General features: G+C 39.8%; 1 protein-coding gene and 1 long non-coding RNA gene across 2 annotated transcripts in view; one reads left to right on the top strand and one right to left on the bottom strand.

Moving 5' to 3' along the window:
• The window catches only part of FIG4 (FIG4 phosphoinositide 5-phosphatase), a 124,865-nt gene that overhangs the window by 69,412 nt on the left and 38,264 nt on the right, over positions 1-17,189 (top strand). The window contains exons 17-22 of the mRNA XM_010989594.3: positions 3,923-3,981; positions 5,229-5,376; positions 7,954-8,037; positions 9,802-9,997; positions 10,972-11,054; positions 13,327-13,413. Coding sequence (XP_010987896.1) covers positions 3,923-3,981; positions 5,229-5,376; positions 7,954-8,037; positions 9,802-9,997; positions 10,972-11,054; positions 13,327-13,413 — 657 coding nt within the window. The remainder of the gene's footprint in view (positions 1-3,922; positions 3,982-5,228; positions 5,377-7,953; positions 8,038-9,801; positions 9,998-10,971; positions 11,055-13,326; positions 13,414-17,189) is intronic.
• LOC135321490 (uncharacterized) overlaps positions 2,967-17,189 on the bottom strand; it is a 122,762-nt gene continuing 108,539 nt past the window's right edge. Inside the window, exons 7-8 of the long non-coding RNA XR_010381271.1 lie at positions 3,530-3,776; positions 2,967-3,329 (exon numbers count right to left, since the gene is read on the bottom strand). This is a non-coding gene — a long non-coding RNA (uncharacterized LOC135321490). The remainder of the gene's footprint in view (positions 3,330-3,529; positions 3,777-17,189) is intronic.

Genomic DNA, 17,189 nt, shown 5'->3' with positions numbered 1-17,189 from the left:
CCTTCATACCTGGGTGACCAGAGGCAAGTCACGTAACTGGTCCAATTCTCAGTTTCCACATTAGTAAAATAGAGATGATGGTGTCCGACCTAGGTTTTTCTGAGAATTAGGTAATATAAATCTTTAGCACATAGTAAGTCCAACAGATGTTAGTATTGTTCTTATTCTTTAAAGAGACTACATTTTCTAGTTGTGACATTTATTGAAAATCATATAGGATGGCTGTAAAATCTGCAAACTTAGATGATATTATTCTATCATTTACTGTAACATAATATCAATTAACCTTATTTTGTATTTGCTTGTGTTTCACATTTGGTGACCATTCTGTATTTTATACTGTGTTTACCAGTGATTTATTCTGAAATAATATTTTTATTGAATGATAAGGGAAGGAGGAATAAACCTAGCTCTGTCCAGAGTTCATCCAAACCAGTCCCCTTCAGGTAACTAACTACGTCTGTGACTCAAAGCCCCACATTATTGATCTGCTCAAAACCACTGTTTGAAGCTTTGCTCTAAATTAGATTAATATGTCACACATCATCTCAGATGCCAGTTATTGAATCAGTGTTAATAATGGCACCCAGATGCTTTTAGTTAATTACCTCATCAACTCAGAGTCGGAAGGTTTCCTGGCTCTGTTCTCTGTCTGATAGGGGAGTTCCCTCTGTGTCTCCCCAGTGGAGGTCATCTAGGCTCTGCTGACTGGCCCTGGTTTGTCAACTGGGACATGCCTGGTTGAGGAGGCAGTCATTTTCAGACAGTTCACTTACACAATTCTATTGTGCCGAGATCACCTCCGTAACTTTACCTACTAAACTTAGTTCAACCCAATGAGACCTTAAGAACACAATTTCCTCATCCACTTGATAGTCTTTTAAATATTTGAAGACAAGTTCACATGTTCTCAGAATCCCTTCTTCTCCAGATTAAATAGCTCCATTTTCTTAGCAGTTTCTCCTAGACTGTGGTTTTGAGTCTCTTTAGCACTCAGAATGCTCTCTTCTGTGTTCCAGTCTCTGTCAGTGCTCTTTTAAACTGTGGGATCCAGATCTGGGTCCAACAGTAGTCAGAGTTTGGTCTGATTTGTGCCAACTGTTGTGGGACCATCGGTACCGCTATTCCCCTTGTCCTTGATACTCTGTTTTTATCATTAAGCTTAAGTTACATTAGCTGTTTTCAGCAATGCCATCATAATGTTAATTCTCTGGGCTTTTTATCCATTAGAACTCTCAAGACTTTTTGACACGTCCCACTGCAATGCCTTATCTGTGCCATCTCGTCACGCTTGTATATACTTTGCCTGCTTCCAAAAAAGTATTTAAATATGTATCTTTTTTTTTTAACTATTACCTCTAGCTTTGTACCTTCTTCAGATTTAATCAGTTGGCCATCTTGATCCTAAAACAAGTCCTTGATGAAACAGGGTAAGTCCTGGAGTAGAAGAGGGCAGATGGCAGAGCCCTGTAGGATACCACCAGACAGCTCTTTCCACTTTAACATTGTTTTGTGATTTTTGGTTGGAACCCTTTAAATAGCTGTAACTTACTATACTATCAATACTGGCTATACTGTCATCCTGCCCACATTTCTTATCTTGTTCACAAGTATCAGTTGCTTTGCTCAAGTGCATATCTGTTATTTCAGAGGGCTCCTAAGTTTGCTATGGGAATTAAAGAGTCTTTTAAAATCTTCCTGACCTTTCTGTGTGAGCCCATGGAATTGAACACTCTTACTACTAGGGACTGAAAAAGAAAAGAAGCTGACTTACTAGGTATTTATGCAAAGAAAGAAGTAGCACCAACTTGCAATCTCCCATCCTCTGATACCTGGTCCCAAGGCAGATTTCTGTCCTGGTGCAGATGCTCTTCCTCTGAGTAAATGTGCTGGGTGGTGGAGGTGAGGACGATTCCCCCAGTCCTGGGCTCAGTCCTTCCCTCCCTCCCTCCTTCCCTCCTTCCCTCGTTCCCTCGCTCTCACACACACACCCCTCTTAAACAGTTAGCCCATGTCTTTTTCACTCCCCTGATCTGATATTCTGATTCTCCCATCAGAAAAGAAATGAGATTAGCCTGATGTGACTTGTTTTAGTGAGTATATCTGGATTCGTAGAAGTCACTGATCACCTTTTTAGGTTGCTCACAACACATCTCTAGTAACTACCTGATTCTCTTATCTCGCCGGCATTGACATCACACTCATTGCCGTATAGTTTTTGAAATCTTTCACCTGCTCGCTTTTGAGCGTCGAGACTGCATTTGCCCATTTCCAGTGTACGTTCCATTCTTCACTGTTCCTTAAAAGCATATTGATCTCAACTGTACCAGGACACCTGAGTGTTCTTAGAGGGGCTCTGCTGCTTCCTTCCATCTCGTGGGCTGTGCACAGTTCCCTCTTGTCTTGTGTTTTTCTCTCTCCAGCATAAAACTTATCATGGCTGGAGAAGATAAGAACAATACTGGAATTAAGTAGTTCTACTTTCTCTGTCATTATTTTCAATGTGGCATTTCTAACACACAGAGCAGTGTTTGACACACAGTAGGTGCTTAATAAATGTTGAAGACTGAATGAATTCTCCAGAAGAAGCAGACTTATCCTTTTCTGTTCTGTTCATGCTCTACAGCCTTGCTACTCAAAAAGCAGTCTCAGGACCAGCCCCTCTGGCATCCCCAGAAACATGTCACAGATGCAGAATCTCGGGCCCCACCTACTGAATCAGAGTCTGCCTTTTAACAGGGTCTCCAAGTGGCTGGTGTGTGCACTGATTTTGAGAAACACTGCTCCACAGCATAACTTCAGTCTCAAGCAAAACTCTAGGAGCCTCTCCTGTTATCACAGCACTGGCGCCCCACCACAGTTCACTGGGCATCCTGGTCCCTTTTTCGTCCTCCTTGGTCCTGTATTCCACTTGCCATCTCTAAGAGAGTTCTCTATGTTGCCTCTTTCATTTAAATACTCCTCATTCATCATAATTGGGATTATTCAAGATGGTAATGTCAGCATTTTATTTTTAGAAAGCTTTCATTTATTTAAAACCATCTTTTAGCATTTTTTGGCTGTAGGCTTTTTCTGAACCTTTTGAAAAAAAAATTTTTTTAATTTGGCATCTCCTTTCACATCATTCCCCTTCCTAGCTCTCATCAGGGCTTTGATAGAGCATTTTCTTCCTAAATGTCCATTTCTTCAGAATTCGATTTAGAATTAAATTCAGTGTTCAGAGAAAAGACCGTTTGTTCAGGATGCTTTTGTATTCTCTGCTCACAGCGGATGAATGTTCAGGCAGGAATCCAGATGATTGACATTCTCCACCTTCCTCTGACTGGGCTCTGTAATCAAGGAGTGAATATTTACAGTTAAAGATTAACAGAACCTGTATTATTTTCTAAGGAAACTTGGTCTTTAGGGCTATCCATTCAGTTAACGATTTTGCTGAACCTTTTTAATTAACCGTATACATAGACCCACACACAGAACAGAGTAGAAAAAGTAATCTAATTCTCAGATAACTACACGCAGAGAATCCCACCTGTAGGACTTGGGTCAAAGTCCAGCTGCTCCCGGGCGGCAGGGTAATGGTGCAGGCACGGACCCTGGGATGAAGTGAGCAGGCCTCCCGGAGTCGGCTCAGTGTACCCGAACCTTTTTTAGCTAAAAGTAAGTAACATCACAGCATCTTGACTCTGATGTGTTCATGGCATTTTTGTAGATTTATGACAGAATTGAAACAAGAAGGAGTTGGGAAAGGAATGAACTGGATCAAAAGCTTCACAGACCTGTTTTTAAAAGAGAAAAAAATTAACTTTGAAGTACGGCACAGGATCTCATTATAGGCCCTACAATACTTTTTATCCAGTGAATTGCAGGAAACTAACATTTACATTGAGTCTGTCTTATCCTTTTTTTAAATTTTATTTTATAGTTATACTTACTGGTGGACACCAGAGGTAATAAAACATTTACCACTGCCTTATGATGAAGGTAAGTACATTCTTTCTCTTTTAGTTTTTATTCCAATATATTTTGGAATTATTTTTAAATGAACTTTAAACATTAAATTCTTTGCATATAACATTTTATTAGAGAGAAATGAATGGCTACTCAGTGTTACATTGCTGTTATAATACATAGGAGTTTATAACATCTTAGACAGCTTTTTCTAAAGACAGAGACTGTGTTATACGTCTCTTATCTAAGTAGGCCAATACCTTGTACCGTGTCTTACAAGGATTAGGTACCTCCCTCAAATGTTTATTGGATATAATATATTAGTTCCTCATTTTAAATTAGTAATTAATGTATTTCTAGATATTTGGGGGAATGGGGAGGAAGTGAGACCCATTCGCAAGGAGGAAAAGCTTTCTGTATCTAAGCAGTGAAAAAAGGCACAGTTATGTGTATGGAAGTACATTTTAGTCACTAAAGTTTAAATTCTGTTATCTATTTATCAGAAAGGCAGGAAAATTTCTACATTAAAAAATAGCCTCAAATGTATAACACTTTAGAATGGCATTTCCAAATTTAAGTAATTGCCCAGTTTTAGGTAGAGTTTAGTCCTGGTTTGTTACTGGTTCCTCTGACCTTGGACAAGCCAGTTTCCCCAGTAGTGAAAGGGTGCTAAGATCTATTGCCAGTCTGGAACACTCCAGTTGAGGACCCCACCTCCTCATGGTTAACCATCCCAACTTTAGGCGGTGAAGGCCATGAAGTAAGGAGATGGCAAATGATTTTTAGTTCTTAATAAATTATTAATTAACTTGTAAAAAGTATTTATAACCTTGAAATTCTGGGCAAAATCAGAATTCATACTGCTAAGAAGGTTTGGCTGTTCTGGGAGAAAGGTAGGACTTTAACAGTCTAACACTGCCCATAAGCAGGATGTGAAATAGAAAATATAGTGAAATAGCCATACAATTTTTATCTAGAAAGCAGAGGGTATTTATTTAAGAGCAAAAAGGAATTAAGAGCTGAGTAATTTGATTTCTAAAGTAATTCCCTGCCCCGATCCCAGCTCGCAGAAAGGCCCCCCCACCTCCTCCAAGCTGGTCGTGCTCAGCTTTGCAGCTCGTGTTTGTGCACGTATCTCATTCCTCTTCCCGGCGCAAAAGTGTCAGAGGAGGGAGCTGAGCCTTGTTCAACGTGCTCTCTGTGAGCACAGCCGATGTTACAGAAATGTTTGCGAGATATAATCTAAAGACTTTGAGAGTAACAGGCAGTATCTCTCTTAGTTATCTGTGCTGCGAACTTAAAGAAGTTGATAGTGAAGAAATTTCACAAATACGAAGAGGAGATTGACATCCACAACGAGTTCTTCCGTCCTTACGAGCTGAGTAGTTTTGATGATACCTTTTGCTTGGCTATGACGAGTTCAGCGCGGTACGTTGTGAGTTCTCTGGAACTGGAAGGACTGGGGAACTAGAATTTTCCTGGCTTATATAACTATGTCTTACTTTACCAGAAATCTGTTCTGTAAGCCTGCTAGCAGGTGGTGGTCCAGCCTCTGAATTCCTCCTGCAATGGGGAGCCTGCTACTCAGGAGGCAGTCCTTCCCCTGTTAGACAGCTGGAGTTAAATCCTTCTCTTTGATAGTTCAGAATCTGCCTCCCGTTGGTCCTAGTTTGTCATTTGGAATAAACCCTCTGAGCATAGAAATTGAGAGCTACTGTAAATTAGTGGGGGTGGGGGGAGCATAGTCTTTTGTATTAGAATAGCTTAGAATTTGAATCTTAGACTAGCCACTGCCTACCTGTGTGACCTTGAGAAAATTATCTAACTTATCTGGGTCTCAGTTTCTTCATTTCATATAAATAGGGGAGTGTGTCACATACACACGTGTGCCAAGGGCCTAATGTACTACCTGACGCAGGTGGGTGACTGGTAAATGACGGCTGCCATGCCAGTACTATTTTTATTAGGCACAGGGCAAATCTAGTTCCTCTTCTGTATGACAGCCCTCTAGATATTTGAGGGAGAAATATTAATTTTTTTCAGGGTAAATAGCCTTCTTTCTTTCATAACTCATGTGACATTGTTTCTAGTCTTTTTCTATTCTGGTCTGTCACTTTTGAACATACTTCATTTTTCTGTCTCTTTTAGAGTTTGGGGCCTTTTAGAAGAATCATGGGACTAGAATAAGAAAATTAGGCAAAAGAAAATCAGTTCTTGATTATTCTGTTTTATTGTAAAGTTTACTTTTTTTGTATTTACATTGTGTAATTCATATTCTCTTCAAATGTGATATAGGTGTACCTAAACTTAACATAGTACATGTGGAAACATTTCTACAGTTTGTTTCCTAGAAATCACTTTACATTTTGCTTCATTTTCAGACACAAAGTTTGGTATTTTTACTTGCTTGATTTTCAGTTACCCTTGTTAAAGTTTAGCAGTTTTAACTGTAAGATCATTGTCATATTCCAGAATTTTTAAACTCACCAAAGGATGAGTGATGTTATATGAATGTGTATATACAGATATACAGTTGATTTTCTATATTTGCAAGAGTTATGCTCTGTAAAGTTCCTGCAAACCCTGAGTTAGAGAACACTGAACCGTTCCTCTTAAAGTACAGGGCTAGGTTCCTGCAAGCCTCTGGTCATCACATTTTCGTCAACAAATCAATACATAATCTCTCTTTGTGTGCTTCTGTTTAAGATGCCATATTTAATATATATTGTCAATTCATTAACATTGAACTCAAAGCCAATAGCACACCAACTCCTGCCTGAATGAAGCTTCTCTAACACATGTATTTTCTCTGTAACACACAGCTTTCTTGTGTGTAGGAACACTAGACAGCTTCAGCCCTGTGCTTGGGGACCATTCTAGACATTGAGATCATCAACAAAAAGCACAAAAATGAGAAAAACACGGCACTAAACAGACTGTGAAAAGGACCCTTGTTTTCAGCGTGAGAACTAAAGCAAGAAGGCAGAGCGTCACCTTGTTCTGCCTCAGCTGGGAACAAGAGCGTTGGGTTACTCTAAATGTTCACTGTTCTGCACTTGCACCTGTCTGCAAGTGATCATAAAAGCTCTGAGTGTTGACTTTAGGGTGACAGATTTTAGTGAGCAAGCAAATTCTTAAATATGGCATCCATAAATAATGAGGAATGATTGTGTCTGTTCAAAAAGAAAAATTAAACCACTTACATTTTAAAAGCAACATTTTCAAACTGTTAAGTCAGCATTTTGAGTCAGACTCAATGTAACTTTCTTTTCCTTCAAAAATATAATAATGAGTCACACACTTGGAGCAGTATCCTTGCCAGAAGTCAAGAGTCTTACCCGCATAAATCATGCAACAGTTGGCTTTTTGGCACCTATTTAGGAGTTCGGTCTGGCTTCAGCAGTAATAGTAAGGTAAGTACCGCATGGTGAGGAAGTCGCTTCATCTTATCTCAGTAAGTGGTAAATTAGCAGTTTCTATTTAAAGTGTTCCAACAGCGTTCTAATGAATTAACCCCGGCCTAATGAGGTAGATGTTGATACTCTGGTTCATCCCACTGTGGTTTTGATTATGTCGGCCTCCTTAGGTGGTATAGTGTAATAAAAACATTGCCCACAAAGCTGAGTGGCTTAGTGTTTTGTCATTGGCTTTATGAGTTTAATTTACCTGAAAACTAATTGTGATATATACATCCAGAGGGTATGCCTCTTAGCAGTAATTCAGGTATCAGCTCTGCTTCAAGACACAGAATCTTAAATTCACAACTGTCAGGCCTCATAGTCAGAGAAAATTCACTGTGAAGACTGATAGCATTGAAGTTACCGAGTGCCATTAGTTCATGAAGTTTTATGGCCCAGGTCACCTAAACGCCCCTGAACATATGCTTAGAATATATACAGCTCCAAGGGCGAAGAAGGAAGGGTATAAGAATGTGAATTAAGATGAAAGCTAGTATCGTCTGGATGGACAGTGATTCACACAGAGTTTTTTTTCCCTTTTCTTCAGTGACTTTATGCCTAAGACCGTTGGCATTGATCCAAGTCCATTTACTGTGCGTAAACCAGATGAAACTGGAAAATCAGTATTGGGGTAAGATTTGCATATAGAATGAAATTTTAGAGATCAGTGTAAAATAATATAGCACTTGCAGTATAATTTCCACCAAAAACTAATAACTTCAAGTCACATAGTTTGGAGCACAGTCTATTCATTGCATCTATACAGGTAGTTTATTTATAGCACTGGGATCATTAAAGTGTTCCACACTGAAAGAATTTATGGGAATTTCAGCAACACGGTGCATTTTATTATTTTAGATTAGGAGTCTCACAGATGGCATAAAGGCAAGTAGCAGATATTATTTATGTCCTTTAATAACTCAGCATCCTCTGTTTCCCACAACATAAAGTACTTAGGTAAAATTTTATATTCATTGTATTTATTTTTGTTGGCATCCTGAGGAAACATTAAAGCAAATATGCTCAGACAGAGAACTTAGTAGATTTTCTACGTATTACTATAACATTGTTTTGGGGATGACTGTTATTTTATTATATGCTATATATAATAATAATATGAGGAAGAAAACAAACCATGTTTACAGTCTTTGTGCTTTGGGATTGGAACGAAATATGTTCTAGCATAAGAATCTCTGTTACTGCCATTGACCTGAATAATCCCAGTGATAAGAGTTCATCTAGGCCCTGGCCAGAAACCCTGGCCGGATTGTAGATACTGAGTCCTAGTTGTAACTGGGAGTGTGTATGGTGTTCTAATTGGATTCTAGCCACTTGTGATTTATGTAATGAGATATATATTACTGTTTTCTTGATGCACCATTTACGCAACTTAAATATGTGGCCTTAAATAGCTGCATGTTAAGCCCTGGACCAGATGCTAAGAGGATTTTAAAAGAAGGGACATCCTCAGAACATTTAGAATTTTAGGAGTTCCTGGGACAAATACGTAAATGACCAACTATATTAGTGTACAGTACTGAAGTGCTATCAAGTTTAATTTTTAGTTGCAGAAAGTCAGAAATTAATTTATTTTCTGTAATATTTAATCACTGGTCAGATAGTATTATATATTTCTTTCCTAGAAATTGCAGAATATTAATGTATTTTAAGTCTTTTGCAGAGAATTTTTTTAAAGAGTGAAATATTAAATATTTTTCATAAAAGCCAAAAATATTACCATAAAATATTTTCTGAACTAAAAAAACGATATTCTAACTACTCTCAAATTTGGCACTAAAATAAAAGTAAGTAAGTGTGGGCTTTTTTCTATGTTTTTTTCCTATCTACTCCTTGGCATTAGAAGGAATGTTCAGCAAATAGTTACTTACTAATAACACAACTTAAAATGTTAGTTTATGTTCATCAGTTGCTCACTACTTTCGTACAAGTAATTAGCTGCCACTGTGATTGATAAAAATTCATAGGAGGGACAGAAACATAGATTTGGCTATTGACTTGTTCTTGAAGCTTCTACAAATTATAGGTTATTTTACTAATATCACAAACTTAATAGCCTTCTGTTATTGTACTATGAAGTTTGAAAATACTGATTTCAGTTACCAAAGGAAGACACAGTAGCCAAGTGGTGAAAAGATACTTCTGCACATGATAAACACATCTTTTTTGTGTTTATAGCAAGATTAAATTCACATCAGGTCAGTACATGTATATGATAAAATATTAAACTTTTCTCTTTAGCCCAATTGAAGCCAGAAACTCATTTCTCGCAGTCATCTCTTATGCTTCACTAGGACTAAGGCTTTGGGACACAGTGATCCACAGCGAGTCTTGAGGGTTTAACAGATGCTTCACACCCACATTCATCTTTTTAAAGAAACAAGAGCAACAGAGAAGAAGCTGTATTACAGCGGAAGACAGCCGCCAGCGCCCCGCCGCCCCCCAGCGAGGAGGCCGTGTCCAGTAGCTCTGAGGATGACTCTGGGACCGACCGGGAAGACGAGGGCTCTGTGTCTCAGCGCTCCACTCCAGTGAAGATGACCGACGCGGGAGACAGTGCCAAAGTGACGGAGGTGTGTGGCAGAGGAGGGTGTGCAGCCCCACGTGAGGCTCTGGAGAACAATCCCTAAAACACTGCTTTCAGCCGCATTATCTCACTCACCCCATTTAACGTGCGGTGTTTGAGGCACTGCAGAGATGCATGCATTTGACAAAGACGTTACTGAATGTGGTTTCATTTTGAATTTCATACAACTGGTGCTTTTGTTCCCAGGTGTAACAGTCAGTTTCTTGTCACTTCAGAATTCTTAAGAGAATCCCATCCCTCTTTGAGCAGCCCATCCACTCAAGGTCCATTTATTCCCTTGCTCAGCACATTGTTGGAATGCAGGGTTTGGACCTGTGGGTCATAACCCCCAGGGGAGAAATTCATCCTGTCCAATTTGACATTACCAGCATATTAAGGGAAAACAAAAGGCAAGTAAACAACAGAAAAACCAAATTTAGCTTTGGGGAAATTTGATTTTCAGAAATAACCAAAAGTCATTAGTGGTAGATATGGCAAATAAAATGTGTTGATATAAGAACCAAATCCTTTATTCCAGGGGTTGGCAAACTACAGCCTATTGGCCAAACCAGCCTGCTGCCTGTTCTCAATAAAATTTTATTTACAACCAGCCATACCTGATTGTCTGTTGTCTGTGCAGTTTCTGCATTGTCACAGCAGAGTTGAATGGTTATGGCAGAGACAGTGTGACTCAAAGAATCTAAAATATTTACTGCCTGGCCCTTTAGGGAAAAATGTTTGCTAACTCCTGTATTATACAAAAGCAATTAGTAATTGCCTAATAGTTTTTTACCCTAAAATAAACTATTTTAGTGAAAATGAAATCAGATTTTAAAAAACCATTAACTGAGAAATTTAATGAACAGGTTGAAGAAACATTGTGATTGCTTTCGTGGGAAAACATAGGTTCATTTTCTTCATCTTTGGAAATTATTAATATGCTAAATGTCTAAAAATTCTTCCTGGTTTTTTTGACCCCAGAATGTGGTCCAGCCTATGAAAGAGGTATATGGAATTAACCTCTCAGATGGCCTCTCAGAAGAAGATCTCTCCATTTATTTAAGGTAAAATATTTTCATGAGAGCTAAAGGGAAATCGCAAATGCATTATTACAATTAATTTATATCTAGTATAATTTTAAAAAATTGAAAATAGCCAGCAGTACAGAAGGAAGTAACTGGAATACAGTAGTAACATTTAGGAGGTCAGATTCTGAAATGTTGATTTATATTTGGAGTTACAGGACCTACTTACTGCTTGAGACTCTCAGTGCCCCTCAGTGATAAAAATGTATGATGCTTACATGTATTTTCACTGCCCAAATATTGTCTGCAAACTTAAGTTCAAATTCGTTTCTTCATTCGTGCATTAACAAATCCTCAAGATCAAGTGCCTTCTTACAAAACAAACCCAGGATATTGACGATTGAGGACCTCGTATTGAGTTTAGTTCGGGGGGTGCCGGTGGGAGTGGTGGCAGAGGAGGGAAAAGGAAGCAGTGACAGAAGAGTACCAACTCAGAATGGTTTAGATCTTTATTAGGAAGATCTAGCTAAAAAGAGGGGGACTCGCCAAAAGGTATTCCCTGAAATAGCAGATACATTTTCACGTGTGTGCCTCTGCAGAGAAGATTCATAGTTTCATTGAACCTGAGATCAGACTCAGAAGAAACCCCCACTTAGAAATCTCAAAACCTCAAAAACCTGACGACACGACTGTGAACACTCCCTCAGCCTAATGCGTGCATTAGGAAGACTTAATTATTGCAAGTGAACATGGCCCCACTTCATATCCGTTTGGCTCATGTAAACTATCATATAAATGAGCATTCATCTTCAGGTCTTTTTTAAGGAGGGTATTTGTTTCTCAGAATCCATTGAACTGGGTTTTCCAGCTCTCTACTTCAAACTAATAAAGACCTGCTATAGAATATGTAAAACAAAAGAATGCACAGCACTTCTCGACTGCAGAAGCACTGGTATGACTATGCCTCACTATCTTACTGGACGTCAACTGAGTCATTCAGAGTCCAGCCACACCCTCCTCACTTGTGGACACAGAGACACGCAGTGACTTAATTCATCACAGCTGTCACACTCTGTAGCTCAACTCTTCAGTAGCTGAAGTGGGCCCTTATAAGCAACATGGTCTCGAAGAGTGAATTATCTGGAGTTAGTGACTGAAGCATAGGACTTTGCTTATTGCAGAGAGCAGTATGTCAAGGGTGTTCACTTGCTAAAGATAAAAGTTGATAAAAGCTAATCTAAAACTTGTTTGTAGCACTGTAATGATTTAATAATTGGGAGTTTCTGCAGCACTTTCCCCAAACTTTAAAAAAAGCTAATAAAAAAGCTAATAAAAACAGCAAACTGCACGCTTGAGGGGAAGATGGATGCATGTAGCACAGACCACACTTCAGAGGGGTGCACTTGAGAAATATCAGTGGTCCATTGCTAGGTATCCTCTCGTCTTGCTGAGCTGGCCTGGGGCCATTCCCTTTGGCCCTTAGCTTCAAGTCTGGATTGGTTGTGTTGGAGGATTCTCTAAGGAGTGGCAGGGCAGTGGTGCTCAGCAGGTGGTCTCCTCAGTCCCTTCCCTGTCAGGCGAGTCCTCTTAGGAGTAGTTGGTGCACACTTGGGGATTATTTTTTATAATTTTATTTATTTTTTTAACATTTTTTATTGATTTATAATCATTTTACAATGTTGTGTCAAATTCCAGTGTAGAGCACAATTTTTCAGTTATACATGAACATATATTCATTGTCACATTTGTTTTCTCTGTGAGCTACCAGAAGATCTTGTATATATTTCCCTGTGCACACTTGGGGATTTTTATGCTCCTGAGGACACTAAGTCCGTGCCCGGGTTCTCAGGGGCATCCCTGCTTTGGGAGGTGGATCCCAAGCCGGACCCTGGCCTTTCCCTGTCATTTCTCACTGCAGACTCCGCCCCTCCTGTTTCCTCAGATTTCCTGCTGCAGTTGCCCTTAGACTCGTGAAGCCTTACAGGATCGTTTTCCTGACTTCAGGGACATTTTGGTCCAAGCTCTGTATCACGTTTGAGTAAACAGAAATGCAGTGAAGTACACATTTTGTCTCATTTTTACATCCATAGTTATGAGTTACATTTTAAGCAGAGTTCTTCCTCCTTTACTTCTAATAAACCCATTCTAAAATCAGGCAACCATTTATAAATAAAGTGTCACACGGTACTTGTGTGTGCTTTTCTGATATAAGCATATTACTGTCGTTCAAATGCTCATGCCATTTTGTGTGATCTGCTGAATTTACAGCAGGTAGTTCCTTTAGCTTACTTTTATCCCTTGTAATTTGTAGATTTGTGCAGCTGGGGCAGAGTCAACACAGACAAGACAAGAGCAGCCAGCAGCTCTGTTCCAGGTGCCCAGATGGAATTACAAACCTGTAAGTACTAGATTAGACCTTGTAAAAAATCTTTGTATTCATGCCATTTGGGGTGCTTTCTTTAAGACTTCGTAAGAAAAACACTCAGTCTTATTACCGGATCAGCATAAGCACTAAAGCATCTCCTCCTGGCACCGCATCCGAGGACAGCTGTGGGGACGGGGCAGAGAGCAGCAGCCTGGCTTGTACTCGCAATGTGCCCTTTGGAGGTGGGATTAGAGGTGGTGGAGGCTTCCCTCCAGAACCTCTGCTCTCCATGGGGTAGAGTGGGATGAAAAAACGGCTCTGACCCTGGAGACAGGCTCCTCAAGTTCAGTACAAGACCCCTGAGGGCAGGAGTGGTTTACCTTGTCTAGCTATGTGTCCTCACCAGTTATAATAACTTGCTGTTTTGTCAATACCTTGGTGTTTAGTAAATTCTTAACAAAACAGAACTAGGTTCATATCCTGACTCACTACTGTGCTGCTGCTTGGCTTGTTACCTTGAGCAAGTAACTTACGTCCTGTGTAGCTCTGTTTTCTTGCCTGCAAAATGAGATAATACTAGCACCTGTTTCATAGGAGGGTGGTGACGCTTAAATGAAATAATGCCATCAGAGTGCTTCAAACAGCATCTGGAATACATTCTCAATACGTGTGGTCATCACCTTCTTCATATTTATCATTGTCCTCTGCTTGTTGGGACCAAAGTAAAGGCTGTGACCAGGAGAGGCTCCCTGATGCCATTTGCTCAGTTGAATTTCTTCTATAAAATGGGTCACTGTGGTGATTAAATGAGATGCAAGGTGTCTAGATCAGTGCCTGGCATAGAGTTCTCTTCCCTTTTCTTAGTCCAACTTTATCAGTTGATTTAGTAGATTATTTGATAGATACTGATTGCCTGACTTCTCTTTGTACTACATCTGCATGTTCCTGATGGATTGTTAAGAGGCTATTACAGTGACCTAGGCAAAGACTGGTGCCTTAGAGAGTAGTGGCTGGGAGGACTTGGGAAATGGGATGGATGTGGAAAATATTTAGAAAATGAAATAGGAGTTGGATATGGGATAAAGGCCTTATCAAGGGTGGCCCTTAGGTTTTTTGGTTTGTGTAATAGGTTTGATTGAGTCATTCATTTATTCACTTAACAAATAGGTATTGAATACACCTGTTTTAGGACCATTCACACTGACACTTATGGTAAGGAGAGCTATCGGAGGACCCCGATTGCCTTTAAAGGGGCATCAAAGTGGCCATGTGTAGGAGCCAGTTGGATCAACTGATCTGGAACTCAGAAAAGAGCTTCTGGGAATGTGAATGTTTACTGGTGCTAATTAAAGCCACTGGTTAAAGATGACACCTAGGAAAAGAGAGCAGAGTGAGAAAAAGTACAGCTTAGTCTTGAGGGTTTCTGGGTTTAATAGTGGAGAGAGACAGAGGTAACTAAATCAGAGAAGAGGAAGGAAAACAAAGACAGCGTTTTATCACAGCCTCCAGAAGGCCCGTTTCTCCCTTCTTTCTCTCCCCTGTCACTATTTTTTCCTCTTTTTTAAAAAACATATGAGCTCCTAGGAACTTACAGTTTTTCTTTTCTTCGGTCTAATTAGCATATGGAAATGTGGGCTCCCGAATGAATCGATATAGATGTGGCCAAAGAAGGAAAGTATTTAAATGTGATAGTAAAATAAGAGACTGTTAACCGAACTGTGTTAACCAAATTGATTATTCCACTGAAATAGTAGGCACAACTTAGGCGGAGCAGATGATGAAGTGAAGAGAGCATACAAAATAAAAGAAAAACATTTTCCCCTGTTTTCTTCAACACTGTGTCTAATTTGATCCATAATTGGTCTTGCTGCTAAACTACTTTTAAATTATTTTTCTTAAAATATTTAGTATTTGCTCTTCTGAGTCCTAGCACAGATGAAAACCATGTGAATCTAGACTTTTTTCATCCTTTTCCACTTAATTAGTAAAGAGTCTAACATGAGTGTTTGCACAGCATCTTCAGCAGGATAACAAAGAGCTTGTTAGGCTTGCATTATGTTGTCATGGCAACTGCCTAAGTGTTGTTTTTGGTATGTGTGTGTATGTGTGTGTGTGTACATGCCTTAAATTGAAACTCTGTAACTAGGTTCTTAAAATGTCAACTATTCAATTTTAGATTTCTCTAGCTATGCCAAACCCAAAAGAAATTAGATTCGTATGAGATACTTGAAATTCTCATCTTATATTTCTGGCACTAGTATATTTTTAAATGATAATAAGTTTACTTTAAGTTTATATACATAGGTGTCTACTCATCTCTGGACAATTCATAATCTTACTGATTTTTCTGGAAATCAAGAGGCAAACCAGTACTCCTTTTCTAAGTGTATACAACAACCAATGTAAAAAATATTGACAGTAAATAACTGGCAAGGAGCCAGGGGTCATGGGCTCCTGAAGCGGAGGTTCAAAAATGTGGATGGGGAGCTGGACACTTTCACCCAAGCTCCTGCAGGACATTTCTTAGAAGTGGATGTTAAACCCCAAACTGGTCAGTGTCTTCACTGGCAGCCCAAACACTCAAAGCTGTATTCCATTTGACTGTGACCCCTACTTTGACTCATGCCACTCCTTAAGTGTGTGGATGGTGATCAGGGAGAGATGATACGAGCCAACATTTCCGGGGTGGTATGTGATGGGCAATGTTCTACATACCTTAACCTGCATCACCTCAGTTCTCACAAGACCCCTAGGAAGTAGGTCTTAACTATTGTCTTCATTTGACAGATGGGGAAACTGAAGCACAGAGATTTATGTAACTTGCCCAAGATCAAGCCCCTAGCAAGTGGAGGAATCAGGATTCAAACCCAGACAGGCTGGCTGTCCATCACTAAGCTATAAATGCTTAGTGTCACCAGCTGCTTTTATAACCACAGTGGTAAAAATGCTGTGTTATTAGTGTGAACAGCCCTCATTTTGATCCTCTCGCATGATCTGGATTTGTCAGCAACTCTGTATGCAGACATATTGTTTCTGCTCTGTTGAACTTGAAAAAAATTTTTAATATTTAAAGAGGTTATACCTTTATTCTTCCCAATACCCAGCACATTGTCCCAAGTGTAGACATGCTTCCTGGGCAAGTACACTTTGCTCGACTCATAGCTTAGTATGGAGGTTGTTATCAAGCCATCAGGAGAACAGTGCTTCTGCTACTTAGGGTTGTTGACATCCTACTAAGTTGTAAGTTCCCAGTGGGCAGCCCATCTTTGTGTTCCCTGCTGTCCCCAGAATAGTAGCTACATCTAGTACTTAGTAAATATTTGTTGAAATGTACTGACTCTCGCCCCCCTATCCCTCCCATTACCATCCAAGTCTGCGTGAGGCCCCCTGAGCTTCCCTCGAAGCCCACCTCACTTGTTCTTAAACACTTTTCAGTTCTTCTCCCATCTGTTCCCTGCTCATAATCCCTCTACCCTCTCCTGCTTCTCTGTTTCCCTGCTGCCTTTTTTTTTGGGGGGGGGCGTGCTAACTTTTTTTTTGGAGGGGGAGGTAATTAGGTCTATTTATGTTTTTTAATGGAGGTACTAGGGATTGAACCCAGGACCTTGTGCATGCTAAGCATGTGCTTGACCACTGAGCTACACCCTCCCCCTGCTGCCTTCTGATAGAAGAGTGCGCCGAATTTTCAGCACTTTTCCTCTCTATCCTGATTCCACTTGCACCTATGACCAAATGCAGCGTGAGAAGGACCTGCGGGGAAGGACGTGCTGTGCAGCCCAGCGGTGACTGACTGTACTCATGCCAGACCA

The sequence above is a fragment of the Camelus dromedarius genome, chromosome 6 (assembly GCF_036321535.1).
Source record: "Camelus dromedarius isolate mCamDro1 chromosome 6, mCamDro1.pat, whole genome shotgun sequence".
NCBI classification, from domain to species: domain Eukaryota; kingdom Metazoa; phylum Chordata; class Mammalia; order Artiodactyla; family Camelidae; genus Camelus; species Camelus dromedarius.
The sequence above is the reverse complement of the archived record's forward strand: the minus strand, read 5'-3'. Positions and strand labels throughout refer to the sequence as shown.